The 23,641-nt window shown below is 45.4% G+C and overlaps 1 protein-coding gene across 15 annotated transcripts in view; it reads right to left on the reverse strand.

Moving 5' to 3' along the window:
- Nucleotides 1-23,641, reverse strand: part of AASDH (aminoadipate-semialdehyde dehydrogenase) — a 67,078-nt gene that overhangs the window by 23,719 nt on the left and 19,718 nt on the right. For 4 of the 15 annotated variants that reach the window (XM_074992810.1, XM_074992809.1, XM_074992815.1 and 1 more), the window contains 8 exons: nt 21,265-21,371; nt 19,246-19,418; nt 16,570-16,759; nt 15,832-15,950; nt 13,401-14,247; nt 8,344-8,507; nt 7,365-7,490; nt 411-542 (listed from right to left, as the gene is read on the reverse strand). In XM_074992810.1, coding sequence (XP_074848911.1) covers nt 411-542; nt 7,365-7,490; nt 8,344-8,507; nt 13,401-14,247; nt 15,832-15,950; nt 16,570-16,759; nt 19,246-19,418; nt 21,265-21,371 — 1,858 coding nt within the window. Of the gene's footprint in view, nt 1-410; nt 543-7,364; nt 7,491-8,343; nt 8,508-9,445; nt 9,513-12,920; nt 13,043-13,400; nt 14,248-15,831; nt 15,951-16,569; nt 16,760-19,245; nt 19,419-21,264; nt 21,372-23,641 lie in introns of those variants that run through there. The other 11 variants (XM_074992818.1, XM_074992817.1, XM_074992821.1 and 8 more) reach the window with 9 other exon arrangements.

A 23,641-nucleotide genomic window follows, 5' to 3' on the forward strand; every position in this document is an offset into this window, starting at 1 on the left:
GAACTGCAGAGGATTCACCATTTTGCATTTGATCGGAAAGTTTAACATTGCAGGGTGCTACATTTTTTACTCTATCATATTTTTCCTGGAATATTTCAGATCTGGTAATTGGGTCATCAATCAGGTGGTAATTAATGCCAACTCCTTCTCACTCCAGCCTCAGCAAGAAAAAGGAAGATGTACTTGGACTAAGCGGCATAGCCTTGGGCAAAGAGCTTTACTGTTAGAATTTACCTGTCTATAAAAACAGGCACATACTGATACTTATTAACCTAGTCAGCTGAAACCAGAGTTAGTGTATGTTAACCAGTGAAATTCTCATAACAGTTTTATGAAACTGATTTATTACTAAGAAAAATCAAATCAAGACTTTGTGATGTAAAAAATTTGAATAATCTAACAGTTTTCACCTTTTCTCCTGAGTGGCTAAAACAGTACACATTCCCATCCACACATCCAACACACACATATTGCTCATTGCAGTGGGGAGAAGAAAAGAGGGGTTTTCCACAGGAACTTTTCCAGATCTTATTCCCCGTATCCTGTGAATGACAAAGAATGATTCATGGCATTGAACGTGATTGTAGATAACGGCACAAAAAACACAGGACAAACCTTCTTAAATGGGCTGATCCCTGAGAATTCCCTCAGGGAAGGAGCAGTCAATTCCCCGGAGAGCAGAACAAGAACAGACCTACTTTGCAAAGATTACTTGACTTAACTGTAGACTCGTCTTTGCAATCCTCATGCCACTACCTTATCCTCTTCCAGAGATAGATCAGAAGGGACCAGAGGACTTATGTAACATCAGATTCTTCAGCTCTATCTCTGGTTCCTTTCCTAGCCTTAAGTTTTCCCATCTTTATTCTCTTGTTTATGGCTCAATAGGGGCTGTGGAGCTAAGCTACTTTACAGAGGACACACATTCTGCATACAGCCTTCTTAGAGCCTGATCCTTCCTCCTGCATAGCAGAACCATATTGGTTATGATGCCAGAAGGTCCTTCACACCAATGGAGCACAACTTGCTCCTAACAGCGTAACACTTGTCATTGGACACGGTGTTAACCCTAAACATCTGAACTGCTACCACCCATAAATCACAACCATCATTATGCCTCACTAATACAGCTGGTATTAGTGGAATACACATGAATTATCTGAGTCAGTGCCACTGCTATGCTGTGAAACCTCACTGTGTTAACACATTCAGCTGAAGAGAAAACTTTCAAGAATGCTTGCTCAAACATCTTTAGACACCATTTTTAGAAACAGTGTTCTCAGCTGGACAGCCTTTGTTCAGCCTTGTTTGCTGCTGAAAAAGAAATAGCAATCCACAATAATCTTCTAAATTTATCTTTAGCCATATCTCCTGATATTACGACAGAAATCTTACAAAAGACAGTGTGATATAATGCAATGGTTCTCAACCTCTTCCCACCCTAGTATTCAACTTGCTGTGTTTTCTTGCCACAATCCACCTAACTCTATTGCAACTGCAAAAGATCATGGAATTAGGCTCATGAAAAAAAAGACAACGTTGGTTTTCTGGGTCTGGGGTAGATGCTGTTGGGGAAGCATATGGACATTAACAAGTGGATGCTGGAGGCTGCATGTGATATCTGGGTTGTGGGCTGATTGGTCTGCTTCCCTTCCCTCTCTCCATGTCCACAGCACTCAGCTCTGGATTAGCATTCCTTCAATGGGCCATGAAGCTGTCTCCAAAGACTCTAGAAGTGCAGCTTCCACTGAGTAGAGCACTGTGCTGGGACAGGTCTCTGGGGGGTGAGAGACATGAGCTGCGTCTACACGTGCCGGCTACTTCGAAGTAGCCGCGCCAACTTCGAAATAGCACCCGCCATGGCTATACGTGGCAGGCGCTATTTTGAAGTTGACATAGACGTAAGGCGGTGAGACATCGAAGTCGCTAACCTCATGAGGGGATGGGAATAGTGCCCTACTTCGATGTTCAACATCGAAGTAGGGCATGTGTAGCCACTGTGCGTCCCGCAACATCGAACTAGTGGGGTCCGCCATGGCAGCCATCAGCTGAGGGGTTGAGAGACACTCTCTCCAGCCCCTGAGCTCGATGGTCACCGCGTGCAGCGGCCCCTTAAAGGTCCCCGCCCCCTGCCTTCCTGTGCAGGAAGCTGAGAGCGCGTGCAGGCGGCAGCCCAGCCACACGGCCAGCCTGCACGCCCCTCTGCAGCCACAGACACCCCACCCCCCGCTGCGATGGCCACCCGCCAGCCTCCCAAGCGCCCCCAGGGCCCCCCCCAAGGGGTGCCAGGGCTCCCAGCCTGGCAGCCAGCCTGGCAAAAGGCAGCGGGGCCCCTCCTGGACGGAGGCCGAGCTTCGGGACCTGCTGGGGCTCTGGAGTGAGGAGGAGGTGCTCCAGGTAATGGGGAGCAAGAAGCGGAACGCGGATGCGTTCGCTCGGCTGGCTGAGGGCCTGGCCGCCCAGGGGTCACCCTGCCCGCACTCCTGACCACGTCAGGAGTAAGGTGAAGGAGCTGCGGCAGAGTTACGCCCTGGCCCGTGATGTGGCCGGCCGATCTGGGGCCGCCCGTCACTTGCCCTTTTTACAGGGAGCTCAGGTCCATCCTGGGCCCCCGGCACACCACCTCCCCTCCGGCCACTCTTGATACCTCGGCCGACGAGCCCCAGCAGGCCCTGGAGGCGGAGTCCGCCCTGGAGGTAAGCCCTGCACCCAAGGGGCCCCCCCAGGAGCTCACCCCTGGAGCACGGGAGGAGGAGGAGGGGGGGATCCTCCTCCAGCGATGGGGGGCTCCGGATCAACATCCTGTCACGGAGCTCCAGCAGGCCGTCCGCCCACCGGGTGTCCCTCGACCGTGGGAGCAGACCATCAGGTATGTACCGCCCCCCCCCGGTGCACACCCCCGGGGCTGAGGGGCAGGGGTAACAGACATGACCAGGGCCCTCCACATGCCCAGATGACCATGGCCCCAAGGACAGCAGTGGCATGTCCCTCAGAGGAGTGCCACGCCCCATCCCTGGGGATGGGGGGAGCGGAACCTAGGGTCCCCCAGGGAGAGGGAGTGGGACACTCAGCAGCAGCAGATCTCCCGGGGACAGGGATGAGGAACCAGCAGCAGAGGGGTGGGGGGACAAGGGCCAGCGCCTGCGGGTGGAGGAGAGGCGCCTCAAAGTTCAGGAGCGGGCGCTGGCCAGGAGGGCCTTTATGCACACGTTCCAGCGCATCGCGGACCACCTGGCCCCCATGCCACGCTGGCCGCCACTCTGCCCACCCTGCCTGCTCCACCCACTGTCACACCACCATCCGCCACCAAGGGCCCTTCTGGCGAGGGGGACCTGGGGCCTGCTGACACCCGCCGGCCATATCTCCCAGTCCGCCCGGCCCCCAGCCAGCCCCGGCCAGGGCTGAGGCCGAGGCGCGGGTCACGGCCGCCTACCCCCAGCGCTGGACATTAGGGGGTGTGGGGCCCAGGACGTGCCCCCCCCCCTTTGTATATATCCCCTTCACTTGTCTTTTGTAAATAGTTTGTATTTGACCTGTTATGTTGTTATGATGATACCTGCCCCCGCATGTAAATAGGTCTCCCCTTCCTTGTCTTCCCCTTTTTTTGCCTGTCATCTTATCTTATAATACATATAATATATATAATATTTATTCTGGCTGTAAACAGTTATGATAATAATAAGAGTTCAACATATTCTGGTTTCACGACAAACATGTCTGTTTTTATTTACAATAAAAGTGGGGGGTTGTGCTCTTGGGTGCTCTGTGGTGTGGGCGTAGGGGCAGGGAGTGTTGTGGAGGATGGAGGGGGTGCAGTGGGGGGCCTGCCAGCATTCACCCCGCGGCCTTGTCGAACTGGGCCCGCAGGGCCTCCCGGACCCGGATCCCTTCGGGGTTCACCTGGCGACTGGGGCCAGCGGGTGGCTGCACATCGGCCCTGCCAGCCTCCACAGCCCAGTCCTGAAAGAATACCTCCCCCTTGCTCTTGACGAGGTTGTGGAGGGCGCTGCATGCACCCACAATCTGGGGGATGTTGGTGGGGCCCGCATCAAGGCGGGTGAGGAGACACCTCCAGCGCCCTTTGAGGCGGCCAAATGTGTGCTCCACCACCTGGTGCGCGTGGTTCAGGCGCATGTTGAAGCGCTCATGTAAGGGTGCATGAGCCAGGGCCGGAGGAGGTATGCCGCATCTGCGATGACGCAGAGGGGCATGGTGGTATCCCCCACAGGGATCTCCCGCTGGCGGATGTAGGTCCCCACCTCCAGCCGGCGGCACAGGCCCAAATTCCGGAATACCCGGGCGTCGTGGGTGCTGCCAGGCCAGCCCACATATATGTCCAGGAAGCGGCCCCGGCTGTCCACCAAGGCCTGGAGGACCACTGAGTGGTAGCCCTTCCTGTTTTAAGTAGCGTCCTCCACTGTGCTCCAGGGCACGAATGGGGATGTGGGTCCCATCCAGAGCCCCGAAGCAACTGGAGAAGCCCAAGGTGGCAAACCCACGATGGTGGCATCCGGGTCTGAGCCTGTGGAGGAGCAGGGCGTTGATGGCACGGACGACCTGCAGGGGAAGCACATGGGAGACCACCAATGAGGGGTGTGCAGGGTTTGTGTGGCCCTCCCTTGCCAGGGCTCCCCTCCCTTCCCCCCGCCCCAGGCTCCCTCGCCCCGCCTCCGTGGGTCCTCTTACCTCCATGAGGACAGCCTCAACGGTGGCCTTGCCGACGCCAAACTGCTGGCCCACGGATCGGTAGCTGTCTGGAGTGGCCAGCTTCCAGACAGCGATGCCGACCCGCTTCTCCACACTGAGGGTACGCCGCATGGCGGTGTCCTGGTGCCTCAGTGCGGGGGGTGAGCCACTGGCATAGCTCCAGAAATGTCTGCCAGCTCATCTGAAAGTTCTGGAGCCAGTGGTCATCGTCCCACTCTCCGAGCACCAGCCGCTCCCACCAGTCGGTGCTCGTAGGGTAGCTCCACAGCCGGCGGCAGGGGGGGGTGGGTGCAGGGTTTAGGCTTGCTTCCTCCTCCCCTGCAGGCAGCTCCTCCTCTGTGGCTAGGATGTGATCAGCTGCCTCCTGCATGGCATCGAGCAGGGCGAGCACTGCTCTTACAGGGGCGGCTGGGTGGACCTCTGGCTGCTGCTGCTGGGGGTCCATCACTACGTCGCCTGAGGTGTGCGTGCCTATGGCTCTGCAGACCATGTGCTGTGCAGGCTGAGTGTGTCTGGGAGGGGCCCTTTAAGGGAGCGGCTAGCTGTTGCCCTGGAAGTGCTAGTCCGCCCTGTGACCCTGTCTGCAGCTGTTCCTGGCACCCTTATTTCGATGTGTGCTACTTTGGCGTGTAGACGTTCCCTTGCAGCGCCTACTTCGATGTGGTGCTGCCCAACGTCGACGTTGAACGTCGATGGCACCAGCCCTGGAGGACGTGTAGACGTTATTCATCGAAATAAGCTATTTTGATGTAGCATACATGTGTAGACGTAGCCATGGAGTGGTGGAAAGGCAAAGAATCAAGTTTCCTGACTTCCCATCTGTTGCCATGTCCACTAAATCGGTGTTTCTGAACTGGGGAATTGTGAGACCGTGCCTGCTAGGTTTTGTCTCCCTAGCTAAAGAAATAAATCTGCAAAATCTCTTGAAGGCTGGAAAGAATAAAGGAGAAACTAATCCCCAGCATTTCCATTCCAGTTTTTGCCTTTCACTCATCACATGGCCCTCAGCAAGTATCTTTGGGCCAAATTCACAAAGATACACTTCAACACCTAACTTGGTCTTTAGCTGTCCAAGTCCAATATTTAGGAACCAATGACATCCACAAAATGGCTGCTCAGCTACCATATATTCCTTTATGCACCCAAGTTTCTGCCAGTAGGCAACACAAAAAGCTACCTAAATCCTGATGCTGCCCCACAGCTAACAAGCTCCTTGAATCAATAAGTACCAGTGAGATAATCAAATTAAGTGTTTCTGAGAACATGCCTAACTTGCACAAACACAACCAAGATCTAGCAAATCAGGACGTTTTACTGGGGAAAGCTATAAGGGGATGCAACACCCACTTCAAAACTGTACTTTCTTTGGCCTGATTCGGAACAATGACTTGAACATGACTCTCCTAATATGTCAAGTGAGTATCTTTTAGAGTCATTCTCTTGCTCCTCTCTATCCTGATGAATATTTATTTATTTACATAAAATGGAACATCTTCAGTATGAGAAATTGAGACAGAGCTCAGACTACTCAAGAGTCCAGCGGTTAGGGCACTCATCTGGGCTGTGGATTCAAGTCCTACTCCAACTCGGGCAAAACAGGGATCTGCATCTGTCTCCACAATATCTCAGGTGAGTGACCACTCTGCCACTGTATATTGTGGAGGGGGTGTTTGTGTCCTTGTGATGGAGTGGGGGGAGTGTATGTGTGAGACTCAGGCTGGATGTGTGTAAAACAAGCAAAGCAGGTCTCAGCGGCTAAGGATGACCCTGGGGCTATAACCTAGGCTGGCAGGTAACACCTCTGCCCTGAACAAAGAGGAGGGAGGAGCCAAGCTGGGTTTGATTCTGGGGGCGGTAGTTAGAAGCTGGAGGGAAGAGGAAGCTGGAAGGCAGCCAGCCTGGCGAGGGGGGAAGCTACACCCCAGAGGGGCACCTCTCAGGCTCCTCTCCCCAGGACGGGTTGAAATAACTGTCTCTAACTGCTGCACTAACTCTTCTGTAAGAAACTGGGCCTCTGTCGCCTAATAAACTTCCTGTTCTACCTGGCAAGTAAAAGTCACTCCGGCCTGCGGATGGGGTGCAGTGCATGGGGACCCCAAAACCCCATCACAGTCCTTCCCTCTGTCGCTCTTCACATGGAAAAGATGACTTAGTTTAGGCAACTAATTCCAGAAGAAGGTTCATGGCGGAGAATCCTGAGCAGAGACAGACACCCTGGAAAGGCAGTGTTCAGGACACGCCCCCCTCCTCATCAGTGTCTCCTATTGGCTAATTTTGGCAGCTGCCTGCTGTACATGCTAGTTTCCATTAATCTATTTCTTAGGCACCTAACTTGCCCCGCAAATTGTACAGGGAATATGGGCAACTAACTTGAGGCTGAAAAATCCCACTGGGAGACAGAGCACCTGTGAGTCAGGAGATTCAGAATCTTTTTGTGAATCTAAGTCTTCATCCCTCTGCATCTCAGGTTCCCCATATGCAAAATCACAATACTGCTCTCTGTTGAAGTGAAGTGAGAATGCTGAATGAAAATGACTGCTAATAGAAAGCATGACTTTGCAATCCTTACTGAAGCAAAATGTGTACTTAATTCAGAGTATGTTTTGGCTGAATAAGTAATCAGGATCTGGCCCAGAGATAGCAAGGTAGGTACATACTGGATTTACAGCCAATAACAGTCCTCCTAGTGTAGCAACATACAAGTGATCTGGCAAGATGCTCAGATAAGGAGATGAAAACACAGCTCCACCTTCACAGTGCTCCCTCCAGACACGCTCCTTTTTCTGTCAATCCAAGAAAAACGTACATTAAAAACTACAGAACCTGGTAACTGGGAAAAAACCCAGGAACTTCATGATATTTTTTGCAAGGATCCAAATGTCAGAGTTTTATCGACAGCTAATTTACTTGGAAAATGCTATAGTAGAAGCTTGATTATCTGGCATCTCTGGGGAACAGGGTTGCACGATAATCAAATTATCTGGTTAGCTGAGATTTCCTGGTTAGCCCCAGCAGCCCAGCTGGTCCTCCAGCAAACCGTCCCGAGTGCTGTTTAACAGAGTGTGTCGGTTATCTGAGTGCTGGATAACACAGCCTTTATTGAAGTTATTAGGTGAAGGCAGTAATTCACTGTAATTCAAAGAGACCCATTCTGTTCTGGTCAGTTTTTTGCTTTCATAGAGCTAAATACTGGAAACGCAGTTAACAAAATACTTAATAGCCTTCCACCTCATTTTCTGGAGGAAGGGAAGAGATTCACAGTTTCCACAACACCAAAAGGGGGAGCTACTACAAGTTCCAGAGCTGGGTGTGCACATTGTAGATTTGTCCTAACCACCCCATTCCACACCAGTGATAGAAGATAATTTGCCATATAATTCTGACCTGGCACTGGCAGTGCTTGGAGTGTAATGTAGGGAGGTGACAGGTTGCAAACAGCACTATTAATCATGGTCATTCAGCTCTACTTCAAGCCTAATTAACTCAAGGCTTCAATGAAGGCAGCTGGCAGGCTGTCTACATTTGGTCTCTCAAGGCTGCGAACACTGATGGAGCTTGAGCTGGTGCTTCTATGGACATAGTTCGTGGTCAGATGTTTTACTTTTGACATACATAAAGTTAATCGGGATGACTCACATAAATATCCAAAGCGTATAAATGCTGGTCATGTGATCCAATGTAGACTAGTCCAGTTGAAGGATGAACAACTGCAGAGCTTTTCACAGCATCTTCAGTGGTAAATATATAGTGCACTTCCCCATTATGGCTTCTGAGTACGTACACTAAGCCATTATAGCAGCCTGCATAAAATAAAATACAGTGCGGGTGGGGAGAACAGATAATGGCATTTGGATTAGCCTTTTAACTGAGCCTTTGCTGATTAAAATATAGCTTTTGAGTCCCTGTCCCCTCCAAGCATATTTCCCAGCACTTTCTGCATTCAAGCTTCTTACTGACAATAAAACCTCACAAATGCATTTCACATTAACTGCTCAATTCTCTGTTTCTGAGTTATGTTTCAAACTGTGCCTATTTTTGTCTCATTATTACTGTGAAATTTGTTGGCTAAGAGGGTAAGCTACTGGATATGGACAAGGGAAGTGTAAAGTTTGTGCATATTAATGAAATTATTTTTATTCTTGTTTATGTTTCTGGCAATAAACAAAGCTTTTTTCTCCCACTAAGCGAAGTTGGTACATTAAAAAAAATATAACTGCACTCACAGGCTCTTTGTATAAAATCATGGAACAAACATGGCTACACCACCATCTGGCAATAAAGACACTCAAGTGTACAAATGGAATGTATAAAACTTGTTTAATAAAATCCAAGCCCTAGTTAGGGCAATGGTGGTCAACCTGTAGCCTGCATGGAGCCCACTAAGGTTCCACCTACAGCCTGCGCACCTGTCAGCCTCCCTCCCCTATCTGCCTATCACACACACAGAGGCACTGGAGAACCACGTTTCCTACTCCTTCCCTTCCCTCCAAGCACTTTCAGAGTGCCATGAACCCATTGATCTGACTCCTTCCTGATTCGTGGGGCTCTGGGAGAGAGGGGGAGGAGCAGGCAAAGAGCATGAATCAGCGCATTCATGCTACTCTGAAAGAGCTGGGAAGGAGTAGGACATGCAAGGCCTGAGTGCACAAAAAGCATGGGGAAAAGAGGTGCGCAGGTTGCAGGTGGAATCTCAATGGCCCACTGTGTCAAAGGAGGGCCACTCATGCAACCCACTCACTAGTCTTGGATGTCCATCACCGTGTTAGGCCATACCACAACATCGACACAATTTTGTTACCTGCAGTCTGAAAAGCAATCAAAACATCAGCCAAAAGTTTGGTTGCCCTTGCTGTACGTCAAGCCAAAAATCAAGGGATCCAAGCTGAGATCCATTTAGCACTTTAGACATATATACATAAAAAAGATAACATTAAGAAATATTTAATTCCTTTCTTTTCATCTGAGCAGGTACTCTACATATTAATCCTATATGAGGTAATTATAGCCACTTGCACGTGCCAGTAACAAACTGCTTTAAAAAGTTACACAGCATACATCAATGGAGTGGAAAGTACATTTGCCAATATCTTGTACAAATGACTTTATGCAAACTATCCCCCAAAAGCTTTTTTCTTTTTTTAATAAAGATTTTCCATTAGATTTAATTATTGAGGTATCACACACTAAATTCCACCTCTTAATTTTTAAAGCTTAAAGAAATTTTGAAAACTTATCCCATACTTTTATAAGCAGTTCAACAATGATCATGTTCTAACTAATTCATCAAAAGGAAGTTGTACCTATTGATTATCAATGTACTAGTACAGTTCAGTTACGAAGACTAGATCAATTGGGGCACAGCACTTCAACCCAATTGCAATACTTTAAATAAGTTGCCCTTATGTGACTTTTATTGTGATAAGATTACTGCCTTCTGCACACCTGCTCAGGATCTTGTGTGGCTGTTTAGGAGTCCTTAAAAAGTCCAGACTGTTCAGATATTCTCTTCACATGATCCAATTTATTAAGTCTTGCATACAGCCACTCAAAATGCCATACAGCCATTCTTTAACCATCCGGACATTTGTTAGGAGACCAATACAGCAGCACACAGACAATCCAGGAAGCTTTTGGAGAACGTTGGGGATCACTTCTTGTACAAGTGCTGAAGGAACCAACCAGGGGCAGTGTGCAACTTGACCTGCTGCTCACAAACAGGGAAGAACTAGAAGGAGAAATAGAAGCTGGTGGAAAACTGGGCTGCAGCGGCCATGAGATCGTAGATTTCAGGATCTGGACAAAAGGACTAAGGGTGAGCAGTAACATACAGAACCTTGATTTCAAAAGAGCAGACTTCAACTCCCCGAGAGAACTGATGAGCAGGATCCCTTGGGAAATGAAGATGAAGGGGAAAAGAGTTCAAGAGAACTGGCAGTATTTTAAAGAAGTTTTACTGAAGGCACAGGAACAAACCATCCCACTGCATAGTAAGAAATGCAAACATGGTAGGCAACCAGCTTGGCTTAACAGGGAAATTCTTAGCCAGCTTAAACTCAAAAAGGATGCATAGAAGAAATGGAAACATGGACAGCTGACTAAGGAGGAGTATAAATATATGGCTAGAGAATGCCGGGGAGTAATCAGGAAAGCAAAAAGCACAATTGGAACTGCAGCTGGCAAGGGATGTGAAGAGTAACAAGAAGGGTTTCTACAGGCATGTTAACAATAAACGGGTTATCAGAGAAGGTGTGGGTAAGCTAGTGACAGATGATGTAGGAAAAGCTGACGTACTCTATGCTTTTTTCGCCTCAGTCTTCATGGACAAAGTCAGCTCCCACAAGACAGTCCTAGAAAATGCAGTATGGGAAGGTGGAGGGCAGCCATCTCTAGGGAAGGAACAAGTTCTGAACGATCTAGAAAAACTAGGTGTACACAAATCCATGGGTTTGAATTTAACGCACCCCAGGGTGCTGAGGGAACTGACAGATGTCATTGCTGAACCTTTGGCCATTATCTTTGAAGACTCTTGGAGATCGGGAGAGATCCCAGATGACTGGAAAAAGGCAAATGTATTGCCCATCTTTAAAAAAGGAAAGGAGGACAAACCAGGGAACTATAGATCAGTCAGCCGTACCTCAGTCCCTGGGAAAATAATGAAGGGTTTTCTCAAGGAATCCATTTTGGAGCACCTGGAAGAGGGGAAAGTGATCAAAAGTAGCCAACGTATTCACCAGGGGCAAGTCCTGCCTGACCAATCTGGTTAGCTTCTATGATGAGGTAAGAGGCTCTGTGGACATGGGGAAGTCAGTAGATGTGATATACCTTGACTTCAGCAAAGCTTTTGATACGGTCTCCCACAACATTCTTGCCCATAAGTTAAGGAAATATGGATTGGATCCTTGGACTATAAGATGGATAGAAAGCTGTCTTGATGGTCGGGCCCAATGTGTAGTAGTTAATGGCTCAATATCTGGATGGTGGCTAGTTTCAAGCAGAGTGCCGCAAGGCTAGGTTGTGGGGCCGGTGCTGTTCAACATCTTTATTAATGACCAGGATGAGGGACTGAATTGCACCCTCAGCAAGTTTGCCGATGAGACAAAACTAGGGGGAGAGGTAGATACGCTGGAGGGTAGAGAGAGAATCCAGAGTGACCTGGATAAATTGGAGGACTCGTCCAAAAGAAATCTGATGCAGTTCAACAAGAAGTGTAGAGTCCTGCATCTGGGACAGAATAATTTCAAGCACTGTTATAGGCTGGGGACCAACTGGCTCAGCAGCAATATGCTGGAAAGGGACCTAGGGGCTATGGTGGATGAAAGACTGGATATGAGTCAACAATGTGCCCTTGTAGCCAAGAAGGCTAACGGCATACTAGGGTGAACTAAGAAGAGCATTTTGAGCAGCTCTAGAGAAGAAGTTGTTCCCCTCTATTTGGCACTGGTGAGACCACATCTGGAATACTGTGTCCAGTTTTGGGCCCCCCAGTATAAAAAGGATGTGGATGTGCTGAAGCAGGTTCAGTGGAGGGCAACAAAAATGATTAAGGGGCTGGAGCACAAGACCTAAGAGGATATGCTGAGGGATTTGGGCTTGTTTAGTTTACAAAAAAGATGACTTGGGGTGATTTAATAGCAGCCTTCAACTCACTGAAGGGGAGCTCTAAAAAGGAGGGTGAAAAACTGTTGTCAGTGGTGTCAGATGGCAGAACAAGGAGTAATGGTCTGAAGTTGAAGAGGGAAAGGTGTAGGTTAGGTATTAGGAAAAACTACTTCACCAGGAGGGTGGTGAAGCATTGGAATGCGTTGCCTAAAGAGGTGGTGGATTCTCCATCCCTCGAGGTTTTTAAGTCCTGTCTTGATAAGGTCCTGGCTGCGATGACTTAGTGGGGGTTAATCATGCTTGAAGCAGGGGGCTGGACTAGATGACCTCCTGAGGTCCCTTCCAGCCCTATGATAAAATAGAATTCAAACCTACACAGCCTTCACCCAAATTTAAAGATGGAGCTAGCCCTCTTCCTGAATGTCTGCCCTCTCCTTAAAATTTCTTCCTGAGTTCAAACACAAACAGCCTCTTCTACCCAGTCTAAAGGTGAGCCCACATCCTCCCACTAGAGTATGTATACCTCTAGATCTCCAAAATCTTCCATCTCCTAAGAGAGGACCAACCTTGGAGTTCTGCTTACTCCAGTCAGTTGTGGCCTTTGATCAGCTTACCTTCAGCGGTGGCTCCCTTTCTCAATATTATTCCTTTTTAGATTGGAAGAAATCAGCAGACAGGCCTCCTTCCCCTACACGGACTCAGGACGCTGGAGGAGCCTTCTTTTGACCCAAGGAATCTACAAAGATTCACTTTCTCTTTAGGCCTCTTGCTCATGTATCTTAAGCGTGATTCAGCCAGCTAACCCATCTGTTATGTGACCTCACTATTACTCATCTTTCTCACCTGGGGCGATAAGCTACACTTGTCACAGGTGGACTGAAACTCACCACCCTTTAAACAACCCAGCTACCACAGAGATTGCTCTCCCTTTTCGTTCCCATCTACTGGAGATTAATTATAGACAGATACAAAACAAGGGTTAATAGAAGCAGAGATGGCAGCTACATGTTGCTTGACACTGAATAAGCTGATGTGCAATGTACAATTTAAAATGGCGGGGGGCAAGGGGGGAGAGAAACATTTAAAATACATACCAACAATAATGAAGTTTCCACATTTGGATACACATGCAGAGGACTCAATCCGGTCTCCAAGGATTCTCTCCCACTTGATTTTTCCTGAGTATAAATCAATTGCTTGCATAGCATGAGAATGAGACCCAATATACACAGTTGCAGCTAAATCATCTGGGGCTGGTATTACAACCAATGGTGAGGCATCTACACATTTCCCCATATTTGACTTCCATCTTACATCAATATGCAATATCAGCTTCTCAGACATTTTTAAGATAGTGTCTTTTGAAGGAGTTTGTTCTAGAGAATGAGTACCTGTATGATTTGTCCTGCTTGCAATTTCTTGAGTGCTTCTGCTCTTTCCAGATTTGTTTTCTCTTACTTCATATTTCATTGTATCAGAAGTTACAACAGATGAATAAGATGCTTTTTGTCTTACTTCTGTTCCTCCTTGTCCCACATTATATGGATTCATAAGAGACTCAGGACAAGACATTGACAACACCCGACTTCCTCGGTTTAGTGCAATAAATGCAATCAATCCTTCAGCAGCATTCAAGTACCTTCTAGATTTTGGCTGTGTATGTTCTCCATGGAATTCTTCTACCCTGCTCTCATTCAGTTTTCGTTTCACAGTGTTAGGATTGCTTTGGTCCTCCTTTGGGAATACAGCTTTAAGAACATGGTTGTAAACCTCAGCAATGGAGCTGTTGAGAATAACTTCCAGGAGCCCAGGGACTGCCCTGCCTGCCAAATTCTCAATCTCACTGTGAAACCGTAGTGACTTCAGGGAGTCTCCACCACTGTGCAGAAACAGCGAATCTTTAGAAATGCTGGGTAAATCATCTGGAAGACTCAGGAGAGACTAGAGAAGAAGCAGAGAACAGAATTGTAAAGAAGAACATTAAAACAATGTCCCCATACTCCAGAGAGCTAGGGCCTAAACCTGCCAGGTGTCTCAGATGCCTACTGAAATCAACAGAGACTAAAAGCATCAACACCTGGCAAAATTATATTTGCTCTTTTTGGTGCTCTTTGAGAAATGCTGGCTGATCAAGCTGTGGGGGAAGTGTCAATCTCAGTGGTGCTAACCAAATGTTATGCTTGATTCTGATTCTGCAGTTCATTTCACAGCCAAAGAATTAAGCAGACTAACAAAAAAAAATAAATAAAAAAAACCAAAGCCAAACAAACAAAAATAATCTCAGGTCACTTTAAGCTGAAATGCATTTTTAATAAATCTTTGAAGGAGTTTCTATTGCTCAGATCAAATACTGTTGCTTTTGACAAGCATTTTATTCACCATTCTTGATGCACTTGTTACAATGTAATTTTATTAGGGACACATGAGACTAATCATTGTGGCTTTTTTACTGTTATAACAACATAACCTGTCTATCTGGTTCTGAACAAAAGCTCTAAGCCCTTCCAGCAACGTCACAGAGGATTCTAGGTGTGACGCCCCCAGCACAGAAAAAAGTAGCATACTGTGAGCATCCTGCTGCTGCACTTCTGCTTGTTAGAAGTAGACCCTGTTATAGGAAGCCCCGTTTTCTAGCACAGAAGATCGAGGCCTAGGATATGTCCACCAAGATCTCATTATGTCCCATCTCCCTGGACAACTAAGATAGTCATGCAGCACTGCCCACTGCAAGTATCTGAAAGGGGACAATCTGTAGTCACCTCTGACCCTCATTAGTGCCTTTATCAGAGAGCCCCACCCATGAAGGAGGTTTATGAACAGAAGCACAGAACAACACTGTTTTCATTCGCAGGGTAAACAAAATACAGAATTCTCCACTTTCTGCCCAGTGAAGTAACACTGCCATGTGACGTGCAACAGCTGGTGCTGTGCTCCGTCAGTAGTAAGCGACTCCTGAGTTACACAGGAAGTGCACAGTTTAAGGCCAAGATATTTGTTGTTTTACTGTGATGCAGCTGCCACAAACATGTATATCACCACCACAGGTTTGAGAATACAACGAGACAATTAAGACAATATTCCCCCTATTTAAAAAAAAGAAAATAGAAGTTAATAAAAGTAGTGTGTTTGTGTGCATATATATGGGGGGACACTAGTAACAGTTGCTTGTGTGTTAGAAACTCCACATTCAAATGACTGGCTCCTCTTGAGAATATCTTGCTTGGCATTGGAAGAAGTACTTAGACTGCTGAAAGACTATGTGGCTGTAACCCACCCAACATACACTAACAGCTTAGCCTCTTACAGTTTGCAACTTTGCCTTACAGAAAAAAAATAAATGGCTCCCTCCTGGCTGTTACACAGAAACTGTATTTAAATATTAAATGAACAGATGGAGCTATAGTATGTAATGCATGTGCAGCAAAAATATGCTGCTTGCATTAGTCACACTTATTAAAACTGTTTAATTCCTTACACATGTATAATGATCCGCAGGCAATGATAAAAGGCAGCTTAAAATACTACCTTCCATAAACTCTGCAATCTTTCCCACAATTCCTCTGCTCCGCTCAGTTTATTCTCATGCCTTCTGGATTTTAGATGGTTACTGTAAATCTTGTTCAGTTCAGAAACATCAATTTTGCCTTCGTACAAATAAAAAGCAAAAAATTTGTTCACGGCATTTTAGACTTTGTATTTTCAAATTCTAGTTATGGCCCACATGTTCATCCAGGTCTTACTGCAGACTTCCTTATTTGTGAACAAAACTGCACCCATTTTTTTAAAACAGCCATCAACTCCACCCATGTAAAAGAGAGCAAGTTTTTGAAAATATATCATATGACACACACACATACAGTGCCTCATGTTGTCCCAACTGAAAGCAACGAACAAAGACTTCAACAGAAACAAGGTCAGGCCAAACAAATACGTGTATGTATTTTCAATAGTACGGTGCTCTTAATTACTATTCCAGAATATCTAAGGGTGTTAAAGACCACTCAGGAACACAATGAAGAACAAATGAGAACCAGTCAGATTTTCTGCAGAACACAGTGCTAGCTTATGATGATGTCTTAATACCATGGGTCACATTAAGCACAATGCAATAAAATAAATTAATAAGTGCATGAACCAGCTACTATTGTTCTGGAGTCAAGTTTCAGCAAAGAAGAAAAGAATAAATTCAGCTTCTAAACAGAACAGAAAGGCACACAACAGCATGTGCACTGAAGAGTATGTGTCAAACATTATTTCATTTACCATGTGATGTGAAAGGCAGACTTTCAATCAGCACAAGTTCATCAGGAATTGCATGGGTTGGGAGATGTTTCTGGAGTTCTTTAAGAGTGTCTCCTACTAAACTGTCTTTAGGTACAACAAACAGGATTAACTTTTCCTGTTGATACCAAGTCACTGCACAGGATTCCACATTACAAAGACCTTCAGCAGCCTGCAACACAAGAATATTAGCCTTAACCTGTGCTGAAGTGCAGGATTTAAAAGCACAATCGATAAAGAACTGTTGTGAAGTTTGTATTTTGACACTTGCAATGATTTGTGAAGCAACATGAAGTCCCCCATTCCCCTTGTTGTTTTTTTATTTAAAAAGGTATTCAGCTCTCATGAAAAGTCCTAGGATGATAGCACCGAAGAATGAATGTATTTAATCCTACAGTGTTATCAGAAGTGAAAACTTCAGAATTATCCACATCATTGTGCCCCTGCAATGGCATGGAGGAGGCATACATAGGTGTGGGAGCTCAATTAACTCTCCATATTAATGCCACAGCGAGCATTTCTGCAAGACAGCTGACAAAGGGGCCAAATGTAATCCCAGTTTTACGATGGGAACACCTGTTCTCTAAGAATAGGACTGTGCTACCATTTCATCACTGAATGCCAATAAAATCTCAACTTTTGCTATCTTATCTGGATTGGATTTTATCTATCCCATGAGTCATCCAAATCTTCTTAAAAAGAGTTTGAAAGTTAAAGCTTAGCCTATTTAACAGTATATACTGTTTTAGCTGGACCAAAGGTTTACTGTTAGATTCAAGATAAAATGTCAGTCTTGAATATCGTTTTATGTGTATGAGTCAGATACTGAACATCAGATGCACTTATGCACTGCAAACTGAAGGCACAATACAGAACCTTCTGGATTAGACAGATAAAAATGGTTCTAACTGAAATAATTAAGTTACTGGACTCAGTAGGCCAAATTCTGCCTTCACCTACATTTATGTTATTCAACTGACTGCAAAGAAATTGCACAATTTGTAAGTAAGGCTATGTTTGCATTGAAGAGACCCATCAGCAAAAGATACGCAAATTGTGCAACATATTTGCATATCTCTTGATGACAATTTTGTTGGGAGAGGCTTTACTGACATTTGTTCCACACACATGGGCCCAAATGTCAGGAAAACCCCCTCTGCTGACAACTCCCTCACTCCTTGTGGAACAAGGATGACTGGGATGTTGGCAGTCCCAGAACGACAGACTTCTGTCAGAAGATGTCTGGGCTCCCGACAGAAGCCTGCAATCTAGACATAGCCTAAAGAAAAGCTTCAGTACAATCATTCCACTGGCAGGCCATCAGGAAGCTACTTTTTTTGCTTATTAAATATTTTGTATCAGGGTATTTTTATGCCTTGTCTTATTGGACCAAGTCTAAACAAATTTTAAAACATTTTCTGTAGACATACTTCTGATAACCTCATGAAAAATCAAGAACAACTGAAGTACACCTTGATTCAACCACAATCATCATTTTGTCCCCAGATACACAACATTTAGACATAAAAGCTATGCACTGTGGGACAGTAAGGAGCTATTTGTGCATTCAGTACACAGTGGCAATCCTAGTTCTACAGAAGGATCTGTTTCCAGAGTCACGTCCACTGAGTCACAGATCATTACTATCAAGCATCAGTATTAATTAAGATTAATCTTTCTGCTTCATTGATTTCTGTAGCCAAACACAGCCTGATGTAATGCCAACGATTGCAACTGAATTGCTCCTGCTAGTAAGACAGCTTAGTTTGATCCTCCTTTTCCAAAACCTACATTTCCCTTCCTCTCCTTTGTTGACATCTGTTAATCTGCCTCACTCTTTGCTGATATCTGACTTTATCTGACTTAAATGCTTTACGCCGTGTCTACACTAGCCCCAAACTTCGAAATGGCCACGCAAATGGCCATTTCGAAATTTACTAATGAAGCGCTGAAATGCATATTCATTCATCCCATCCCATGAGCAGATGGGAATAAGGGGACTTAGAAGTAGGCGGGGTCCTTTCGAAAAGGAGCCCTGTCGGGACGAGCCGCATCAATTTCGAAGCGCCGTGGCCGCCCGCATGCTAATGAAGCGCTGAATATGCATTTCAGCGCTTCATTAGTAAACTTCGAAATGGCCATTTGCGTGGCCATTTTGAAGTTTGGGGCTAGTGTAGACGTAGCCTTAGGAACATTAATTAGTCCTCATAGCAACAGGCTGAGGTAGGAACACGTTATAAAGCATATTTACAGATTGACAAACTGCGATTAAGGGGTTATATGACTTGCCCAGCTGCTTAAACTAGAAACAGAATCATGAAGTCCTGATGTCCACTGTAGCGCTCTAAGCTACTACATTACCCTTTTCAATGGCACGTTAGAATTCTTCAGGTGTCAAATTCTCTATACAGTTTTGTAATTTAATTTGCATAAAATAAACTTAACAAAAGCCAGATTTTTCAAGAGCACTCAGCATCTGTTAGTATTCTCGAGAACAAAGGGAACTCTTGGGATGCTGACCCTTTGTACAAATCTACACCCAAAGTTTGATTCAAATACATTAATTCTTCCCTTTTTTTGCTGATGAATGAGTCACTGTAGTTTTCTGTCCATAACAGTCCACATTCCATAAACTCTCAGCACTACACCTCATATTACCTGCTGTACACATTCAATATTAAGACGTTTGCCATGACGTTTAATCTGATTGTCCTTCCGTCCTAAGAAAAACATCTCTGCATCTTTCACTCTCACAAAATCCCCTGTTTCTCTCATTGTGTTCAAAGGGACAGTTACTTCATTGTCAAGGAAGCAGATTCGTTCTTTGCCACCTGTGCAGAAGAAAAAATGGTTACCTACCTTTTGTAACTCTTGTTTTTTGGGATGTGTTGTTTGCGTTGATTCCAGTAAGCGTATGCACGCATGAAACATGCAAGATCAGATGAGATGCTGCAGTTCTGCATGATCAGGTCCAGGAACACAGGCAGCTTTACCAGATTGTCCCTGACAGGGTCAGGATCTTGGTGAACCAGTGCTGCCTGGGCCACACTGGTACCACCAACATGAGGGACGCTCTGTCCTGCCAAACTCTGAGCAGGCGCCTGTATATGAGGGGGGCAAGTGGCAAGGCATACAGCAGCTGACCTGACCACGACAGATGAAAGTGTGTAATATATGCCCACACACAACAGATATGGGACAAGTCCCATATCTAGAGACCATAGGCTGTAGAACTAAATTAATAATGGGCACCCAAGCGCTTGCAAAGCAAGAGGCTAAGAAGTTCCTGTGACCATCACCGCTAATAAGAAGGAACTGAAGGGGAAGGAAGGGTCAGCAGTGTCTTATATACCATGTCTTGAAGGTGGCAGGTGCAGGGCTCCACAGCTGATCTGATGGGTAATGCCAATGGAAAAATTCTCCGACAATCATGCACGCTTATTAGAATGTACAAGAGCAATCACTCAAAGAAGATGTAGTATTATTACAACTTATATGACTTCATATTTCAGAATATTACAAGTATTAAAATAACAGCTCAGGTAAAGAGCTGTTACCATTTGGCATCTATAAAAGGCACTAATGATTGGAACTAAACTTCTGAAAGCAAAAGTATCAGTGGGACTGCATCCTACAATTAATTTATCTGATACAGTTAAATAACTTCTATTTCTGTTGTGCTAGATGGAAGCAGAAAACACGTACTTAAAATCAACCAGTTTTGTGTGTAAAATGACAATTTCTTGATTGCTACTCTGATATGTCAAAATTGGCCTATATTACTACAGATTTAACCCTTCTAATCTGGAACTCTCTCATCCAGCAACATCTGTAAACCAGCATGATTTTAGTTAGCCAGACTACCTCTTATTAGGAGTGCGGCCAAGTTTCCCATGGTCCCAGTAAAGTTTGCTTATAGCCATCAGTTGTCTCTCTCAGCATTCTGTGCTGTTATTTAGCTCTAATTTACACCTAAATATCTTTTAAGAGCCCAGTAAACAGAGAAAGTGCTGGCAATGTACTAGAAAATATTGACCTCTCATGGTCCAGCAAATTCTCTTGTCCAGCACTGGTCAGCTCCTGAGGGTGCCAGACAAGAGAGGTGCAACCTGTAGGCATGTGGTCCATGTCAAAGTGATATCTGTTCATCTAGTTATCCCACACTGTTTCAGGTTATAATCACAGAGTTTGAACCACCTCTCTGAATGTTGTGATACAGTTTTTATTCCCTAGGCAATTTCTACCTGAGCAGGCTCAGACACCCATCTGTTTGTAGGAGGATTTACTTTCATCAACTGTGCTGGTGCAGGGGGTCTATGGAGAATAGATCAATTATTTTAACAACGAAGATCATATGGCACTAATGAAGGTATTTTTAAACTCAAAAAGATACAAGCAGTGGCTTCAGACATTTATACCTAAATGTATGAAACAATAATTCTGACAGTCATTAAAAGAACATTGGCAGGGTTTTACCTCAAAAATCAGCATCCAGCCCAGTAAATTGTTCAAATACTGTATAAAATTTAAAAAGTGTATTGTGAGAGAAAACACCAGATTTTTGTATTTTATAGTTGTGTTATACAGGCAGTGGTACTTCAAAAAATAAAATGCATGTAGATTAAAACATTAGTTTCAAAAATATCCTAACCAACTAATAAATTTATAAAAGATAACCTATGAAAACTTGTCCCTCTCCTTCCAGAACTGCAGAACCAGTGGCATCTCTGACTTCAATAGCTGTTCCAAGCAGTGGCGATCCCAGTGGTACAGGGGAATCAAATCTAAACATAAAAACAATACAAAAGTAAAAATGTTTTCCTTCAAACAGAGAAACAATTAAAAATACAGGGCAGTCATAGACAATGCAGAGGTCTGTGGATGTGTCTAAACTGCAGTTGCAAACCTGCTACTTCAGGCTAACACTCCCATTTTTAGTGCACCAGCTGAAGCAGATCTAGCACATCAGCATACCCACGCTGGGATGCATACTGCAATATGTGACCTGAGATGTGCAGGGCCACATCCAGCTTCCTCCTCATAATGCTCCCTATCTAGCAATTCCTCTGCAACTCCCATTATATGGGCTGTGACAACCCCCAATCTCCTGTGTGCAGCTTTGGTCTGCCAATGAGCTCCCTGCTCCTTACTAACTGGAAAAAGAAGCCAAAGCCTGTGAAGTGTACCTTTGCCCCAAACAATAACCACCTCCTCCTTTCCTCTCTTGCTTTGTTGCAGCAATGTGCAAGTTGCTGGATAAGAACAAAGTTAATAAATGCGTGTTACAAGTAGATGGGGAAAAGATCTCTATTAAAGATTCAACACTGTGATGCTTGAAACCACCAACAGAGGACAATCTTTGTAGTCCTCAAGTAAAATCAAGAAAAAAACCTCTTATTTAAAAAAAATCAAGTCTTTTATATACAACACAAAGCAGCAACAGAGGACACACTACCCCTGCCCTCCAACCCCCAAAATCCACCCCTCCTGCAAATCACCTTTAAAACCCCGGGGCTAGTTTCAAAACTCTGCCTGGCATAATCAAAACACATACAGAGAAGAAAGCCTAGGGAGTGAACTGCAGTTCTCTAATCTTAGGAATGGTAGGCTGCTGACCCATTTCCTTAACGCTAGGTACCAGCAGAAACTTATATTAGACAGCTAGACAACCAAGGAGCCACTCATTACTCAGAGCAGTGTCACGTCCCCAATAATGGGGGCTGCTGGAGATCATGCAGAAGTCTATACCAGCTCTCTTGTAGCTTTGAATTTTTCATGACATGGAGGGGGGGTGGGGGGGAGGGGGAAAGGAGAGGAGGAGAGAGAAAACACCAGCAAAGGAGACAGAACGGTTTTCCTTCCTTTTGCCTTCCACCACCAGTACTTAGAGTGAGCAGAGTGAGGCCCAGAAACCAGAAGTTATAAATTTATCCCAAATTTATCGACACTATTGTAAGTAGAAATTAAAAGCAAAACAGCTACTTCTGAAACACAGCAGCCAGCTGAAAGAAAAATGTTTCTCTTAAAAGTATAGCCAGTGGGGAAATGCTTCCAAGTGAAACCACCTGATCATATCTGCTGCCAGTAGTAAATTTCTTCAGAGTAGAACCCCAAGCAGACAACAGAAGTATGAGCACATTTGTTCACAGAAGTTTTGTCTTCCTTTACACTAATAAAACAATTTATTTTTATATCAATAACTATGTAATAAAAGTCCATATTGCAACAACAAATTTTAAAGACAGCTCTTCACTGACTTCACTGAGAGTTACGCATTTAGTTTTGGGAATCCACTTATATCAATATCAGATTATTAAGAAAACATTTGAAAACAAACAAGATACTTGTTTTTATTCAGCAGACTGCATAAAATACACTTAACAAGTTATGGTGTGGAGGAGAGGATGGATGCTAATTATAGATAGTATTATTTTTATTGCTGGGGTCTACTATAACAGTATCAGCTAGGACAGGGGTGAGCAATAATTTTTGATGGGTGGGGCCACTCCAAGATTTTGGTAAATGGCCAAGGGCGGAAACATGGAGATATACATATCTCATAGAACTGGAGGGGACCTCAAGAGGTCATCAAGCCCAGTCCCCTGCCCTCTCAGCAGAACCTACCACCTACCATGCATGACAGATTTAAAAAAAAAAAAAAAAATCTAACCAGCCCCAGAACCTTGAAAGGCCCCTCAAGGGCTGATCTCACAGCCCTGCGTTTACAAGGCCAGTGCTCTAACCACTGAACTATTCCTTCGCCCTGCACTTTTCTGTGGAGGCAGTACAAGGTCTGGGATAGAGGTTGGGTGCAGAAAGGTTAGGTACTGGGGTACAGAAGAGAGTGAGGGTCTGGGAGGGAGTTTGGATGGAGAAGCTGGTTGTTATTTGGGGCAGGGAATTGGGGTGCAGGCTCTGGGATGGGGTTTGGGTGAAGGTGAGGATTCTGGCCTGGGAGAGGAATGTAGGAGCAGATGCAGGGTCTGAGAGGGAGCTGTGACCCAGCATGCAGAGGGCTTGTGGGGGTGACCTGAGGCAAGAGGTCGGGATGCAG

This window comes from Carettochelys insculpta, chromosome 4 (assembly GCF_033958435.1).
Source record: "Carettochelys insculpta isolate YL-2023 chromosome 4, ASM3395843v1, whole genome shotgun sequence".
In the NCBI taxonomy this organism is placed as follows: domain Eukaryota; kingdom Metazoa; phylum Chordata; order Testudines; family Carettochelyidae; genus Carettochelys; species Carettochelys insculpta.